This window comes from Trachymyrmex septentrionalis, unplaced genomic scaffold (assembly GCF_001594115.1).
Source record: "Trachymyrmex septentrionalis isolate Tsep2-gDNA-1 unplaced genomic scaffold, Tsep1.0 scaffold32, whole genome shotgun sequence".
Classification (NCBI taxonomy): domain Eukaryota; kingdom Metazoa; phylum Arthropoda; class Insecta; order Hymenoptera; family Formicidae; genus Trachymyrmex; species Trachymyrmex septentrionalis.
The window spans coordinates 4,267,248-4,273,449 of NW_017305485.1; the positions used below are offsets into that span (position 1 = coordinate 4,267,248).

At 29.4% G+C, this 6,202-nt stretch overlaps 2 protein-coding genes across 3 annotated transcripts in view; both read left to right on the top strand.

The window, feature by feature from the left end:
• Nucleotides 1-874: 874 nt before the first annotated feature.
• Nucleotides 875-5,278, top strand: LOC108749866 (tetratricopeptide repeat protein 25). Of its 2 annotated transcripts, XM_018488862.1 has the most exons (3): nucleotides 875-921; nucleotides 1,261-1,417; nucleotides 4,976-5,278. In XM_018488862.1, the coding sequence occupies exons 2-3, from the start codon at nucleotides 1,286-1,288 to the stop codon at nucleotides 5,276-5,278; spliced, it is 435 nt and encodes a 144-aa protein (XP_018344364.1). In that variant the 5' UTR covers nucleotides 875-921; nucleotides 1,261-1,285. The 2 variants fall into 2 exon arrangements, with proteins under 2 accessions (XP_018344364.1, XP_018344363.1); XM_018488861.1 differs by lacking the exons at nucleotides 875-921; nucleotides 1,261-1,417 and adding an exon at nucleotides 3,505-3,706.
• Nucleotides 5,279-6,156: 878 nt separating this feature from the next.
• The window catches only part of LOC108749865 (hydroxysteroid dehydrogenase-like protein 2), a 3,991-nt gene continuing 3,945 nt past the window's right edge, over nucleotides 6,157-6,202 (top strand). The window contains exon 1 of the mRNA XM_018488860.1: nucleotides 6,157-6,172. The gene's annotated coding sequence lies outside the window, so the exon portion shown is untranslated. The remainder of the gene's footprint in view (nucleotides 6,173-6,202) is intronic.

Genomic DNA, 6,202 nt, shown 5'->3' on the forward strand with positions numbered 1-6,202 from the left:
GTGTTGCTGCCCGTTTATAATTTTTAATATATTGTAATAATTTTTTATAAATCTTTATATTATATTAGACTTCGAAGTGTTATAATGTAATACTTGCTTATAAAATTGAATTCACTTTTTATAATTTGCAAAGCAAAAGGCAGAAGATTACCTTAATGAATTGATATCAAAACTAAAATTTATTCATAAATACTTTTATTATAATTAAAATTTTAATGTTTTATTGTAACCAACTATATGTGATTCGATAAAATTCTTATGATTTGAAAAACGAAATTTTATATTTGTGAAAAGTTTTGTGCCTTTCTAGCATACAGTTTATGCATTATTACAAATAAATTATATACAAGATGAATCTAAAGAGCTATTACAAAATTTATTTAGGTATATGATTGTCCAAGATTTATTTTCATAGAATTGTAATAGAACGATAATCAGTTAATAATATATGCAGATCGCGTGCGTTTCTTCGGCTAAATGACACAAATAATCGAGCAAGGACGATAACAATGGATTGATAGGAAACATTCACGAAAGCATGCGAGCTATTTAATGGCTTTTCCGTTAGTAATCAGAGATACAGCGTGTAGTAGTGAGTAAAGAATAAGAATTGTCGTGTAGTTATTCTTCCTTATTATCCCTTTCTCTGACTTCCTTATCGATTATTTCTTAATGCGGGTAGGGAGACAGTGCAAAAAGTATGGATGGAAAAGTTTTGTTGTAAGTTAAGAATTTAAGCTAGAGGCAACCATACCCGATTGGAACGATGGCTCTTGTACATTTTGTCGCGGTGTAGCGGTTCACCGATATTTGAAATCTGATCTGCTTTAAATTAATTAAAAACGAAAAAAATTGAATAATTATTGTTAATGAAGTCGAATATTTCTTCGTAATTCTCAACTATGTATAAGTGACAGCACAGTGAGTATATTTTTTTGCATTTACTTATTGTCTGTGTGTTTCTTGCTAAAATGTTAATTAAAACTGAAAAGCTCTACTTTTGTTCGTATATTTTTTTTAGAGTTTTGTAAATTTTTAATTAAATTAAAAATTTTCGAGTTTGTGGGTTTTTTTATATTAATGTTTACATTGTTTATAATAAAAATAATTTTGCCATTAATATTAATTTAATATCGATTGCTTTGTATTTTGATTTAAAAATTTTTAGAAAGGGATTTTATTATTTTGAACAATGTTCCTTAAATTCTACATTAATATTTATTGATTGAGTGGTTTCTAAACCTTAATACTCTGAAACAGATGTTTTAGATAAAGAGACGACGATATGGTTCATCATCCAAAAGGGCAGCCAGTAGTACGGCGAGAGTCTCTTATACGAAACACACTTTTAGTAAATGAAGCAACCATTCACGTGAAAAATGGAAGTTACAATAAGGCCATATTTTTGTACAATCAAGTAAGTTTTAAATTTATTATTTAATATATTTTTTATACTTTGGGGGATATGAAAAAAAAGTATTTAAATAGAAATATAGAAATTAATAACCGACGAATTTCAATTAATAACCCCCTTATCAATATATCAAGATTGAAGAACAAAGTTGTAGAGAAACAAGAATTTTGGGGGCACATTATGTAACGAAAAATATAGATAATTGAATATTGTTCTATGATAATTAGCGCAATGAAGCGGAAAGAAATGCATAAATTATTAGATTATATTTGAGTTTAGAAGATATCAATGTGAAGTGTACAACTTGTGGGATAATTTCTTTAAAATAAATGGACCAGCAACATCCATGACGTAAGAATATCATTAGATGTAAACATTCTCGTCGTGGATGCGCAATTGTATTCAGTTATCATTATAAAAATGTTACACTTGATATTCTTGCATCATGCCTCATTTAACATAGAGTTTTCGTTACATGTACTATAAAATTTTAGAAATAAGATCGTGTATTTATTGATAAAAATGCGTTCTGAATATGGACTAGAATTTTTCATAAATTATTCCAGCAATATTACTGCAACGTTACAAAGTTACTGTAATATTTATTACTGGAACGTTGCAATATACTGCTGCATTATAATATTATTGGAACTTTTCAATGTTGTTATAATCTTAAACAGTACACAATATTTATAAAATATTTACAAAATATTTTTAAATATTTATAAGACTTATTTTAAATATTTTGTAAATATTTTTATGGTTAGATTTTGCACAAATTAATATTTATTATAATAATATTATGAAATATTTATTGCAAATGTTATAGTAAATGATATAAAAATACTTAATAAGACATTATATAATCAAAGTAAAAAATACTTACTAAAAATATTTATATTTATCATAAATATCGCATAAAATATTTAGTCTATATTTTAATAAAATGTTTAATAAAGTTTTATATAAAATATGTATAAAATATTTATATAACATTTAAAAAAATAGTAATAGATTTTATCATAAATATTCTGGGATATTATTGGAATAATTTGTGCTGTATTAGGATCTATCTTAAGAATCCAAATCTTTACAAATGTTTTAGACGTATTTGCAAAAAACTTCTTTGTGATCAGGTAGACTGAAAAATTATAAAAGGTGCATTTGCTAAAAAAATATTAAAAAAAAGATTTTATCATCATACGATCACTTCTTTGTCTTTAAAAAGCTGTGTTATAATGAAATTCATTGCCAATGTTGAAAATCTACTGTCACGTAACATAAACTATTAATTTGTAGGCTGGCAGTGAATTTGGAACACAGCCAAATAAGTGAACGAAAAAATACGTTATCAAACTTTGGCAATCTCAAGAATGTTCCATATATAATTCAAATATACAGAGTGTTCTTGTTCTTTTTTTACATTTCTGAATTTCACAAGGGTAGAATTAGCATATTTGACTTATGCTAGTGCTGTTATTCGTTTCTAAGGAAACGAGTCACCTATTTTAAGGTGTCGGCAACCACACGTATCTTGGCACGTAGACGAAGATCATCTGTTCGCGTTTCCTAGCTGAGAATTCCTCGATTTCTGCTGTTACGTGCAAAGTAAAAACATTTGAAAAAGGAACTGAGAGTTTTGCGAAGTAGATCATTGTAAATTCCTATTGTACAATATTGTAATATAATTAGATAAAATATTGTTAAAATCGACGAGTGAAGATGAGCGACGTACCGCAAACCGTCGCTGAGAACGCAATGTCTGCGAGCGCGATGGAGCATCACGTTATGGACATCCTGAATCCTGGCTTGCACCACCATGACCTGCTGCAAAGCTACGTGCGTGTGGAAGTCTGCTCCGATTCGAAGCAGGACCCTGAAGAGTTCGAAGAGCCGTGTAAAGAAGTTCATTCGAGTAAACATCTAACAGCATTGAGCGGTGACAAGGCTCGTTATGCTCATGATAAAGGGAAGAAGGGTAACGACAGGAAGGAAAAGCAGGGGCCTGACACCGCTATCGAGGAGATGAGAATACAGAAGTCGAAGAGAAAGTGACGCCAGCGTGACGGCGAAGGCCGTCGGCAGGAAGAGGTGTACACCGATAAGGATCGCGCAGCTGCTGTGAACATGGGTACCACGGACATAAAGCAGTCTCTGAAGATAAAGCAACGCCAGGATCGCAGCAAGAGTTTGCAAATCCCAGAGGAAACCGAGCCCGGAGCGTTGCTGACGCTTGGTCTACGCGAGATGCGCTTTGGCGACGTTAATATCGCTGTTAATTGCATTAATAAGGTTTCTACTCGTTTGCCTCGTTATACGATATGATTTCTTGTTAATTTTTGGCGGGCACAATCGATGAGAGTGATTTATGTCTTCCGTGCATGGTCGTGCATGCGCGCATGAATAAACGTGACTCTCCGTAATAAGCGAATAAATCGATCGTAACGATTTATATTATTGTATATAAGATTGAAACGGACGTAATAATTGCGGGGATTGTTATCGTTATTGATTTCGAAAGAAATATTGTCTAAGTTTAAAAAGATTGCATAATCTATATATACATTCTATTCTATTTCTATAATATACATAATTGATTTGTTAATTTAAAAAATTGGCATCTATATATAATTTGATGCAATAGTGAAAATTAATTCTTCTCAGAATTTTTACATGAATTGAAACACGTTTCAGAAATACTGAGAAAGTTTACATCTTTTCTTAAAATTTTTCATGTAAATGAATTCTGAAGTATTCTAAGATTTTTTATTTTAGAATTTCTGAAAAAATACTTTTCCCTATTTAATAAGATTTTATCAGAAATAATATGGAATGAAAAAAAATCTTAATATTTTAGAATACATATAGAAGGTATATAGATCTTTTCAGTAGGTAAACACACACCTCTAAAAAGTGTTCCAATTTGTATAAAAAAATTTAAGAAATTGTTTTTAAAAATCATAAAATTAATCATTATTTTAATTTTAAAAAATTCTGAAATTTACTTTAAAATTATGAAAAATTCTAAGAAAAATTTTTTCTGAAGCTAATATAAAAGAAAAGTTCAGATACACTAAACATGTACGCATAAAGAAATTTCAGATTAACAAAATATCCATAATTTTCATAAAGTTTAATGTCCATCAATTTGTCCATAATATTTCTACTGTATTTATTATAGTTGCAATATTGTAATGCAGTTGATTATATAGCAAAAAAATTATTGCAATATAATCTTCAGTGATGAGTGGCAACTATATAAGTAAAATAATATGTTCATATAATTTATATTTGATAGAAGATATTTATATGACGTATTTATATGACGTAGATTTTTATATTTTTATTTAAATTACATAAACATTTGTTACATTTTAAAGAGATTAAAAATAATATAAGAGATGAAAAAAATATTTAGAATTATTGATGTATATTTAAAAATATATGTGAAAAAGAATTTGCAATATTTATAATTACTATAAATAATTTTGTGTTTTAACAATATTATTAAAGGTTTAATCATTTCAATAAAGATATTACATAAGAAATTTATTCTGGCAGGCACTGGAGTTAAATCCAAACGACAAGAACGCCTTGATAGCACGGAGCAAATGTTATCTTTTACTGGGTAATCCGCAAAAGGCCTTGGACGACGCTGAAGCGGCTTTAAGACTGAATCCTAAGGATTCTAGCAAGTCCAAAGCAGTATACTGCAAGGCGGAAGCTCTCTACCATCTTGGTGATTTCGAAATGAGTTTGGTGTATTATTATCGTGGGATGAAGATTCGTCCGGAATTTGGCGAATTTCGCCTTGGTGTTCAAAAAGCGAAAGATGCGATACAGAATGTGTTACGTAAGAATTAATAACAGTCGTTATTTTTCTAACATAATGATCCTTAATTATCATAATAATACATGTATATATGATAATATACTGCAATATGTAAAAAGAAATGTATACGTTATAAAATGAATTTTATGAAAGTCGGTAATTTTACAGTTTATTTTGTGATTTATTTGTTGAAACACACACACACATTGTTAAAATTTTTAATGAAAAAGTAGATATTTAAGCAACTATACGTAAATTATGAGACTCTTGCATAACGTATAGTGCACAAGCGAATTAAACTAATCAGAATTTTTTTTTTTCTCCCATTCCATGAAAAAGAAGAATTTCGATTGGTTGATTCCTTTATGCACTATGAGTTATGCGTTATGCAAAAGTCTATGCTGCGTTCATTATTCGTGAAATTCTATGTTTCAAAATAATGGATTGCCAGCTGGATTAGCAATCCAGCAAGAAAATTAGCATCGGTGCCGCTGACTTTAGAGAATCAGCCCCTCCATTTTTGCTCCACCAATTGACGCTGCTCTTTACTAAAGCTAAACGTGAGCTATTAGCGCTAATCTGTGTCAGTCTATTCTTATTTTACATCTAATATAAACACGAAGATAAAATGACAGAAGTAGCGCTAATAGCGTCTCTTTAAATGCACCAATAGTGGCACGTAAAAAATCTCGACTGTAAAAAGATTTTTTTCTTAACCTTATATATATATATTAATTTCTTTAATAAGAGTGAATCTAATTTATTCTGCATTAGATCGTATAGATAATCATTAATTTACCGCGCATAGATAAATAACACTATGACATAGTTGTACGTGAATTTACCGACATCTCTTTTTGTGAGCATTTTCATTTCTGAAGTTGATACAGATGTCGTATCAGGATTTGTGTGTGCTCTTCTAATATGTGTGTGTGTGTGTATATATATATATATAG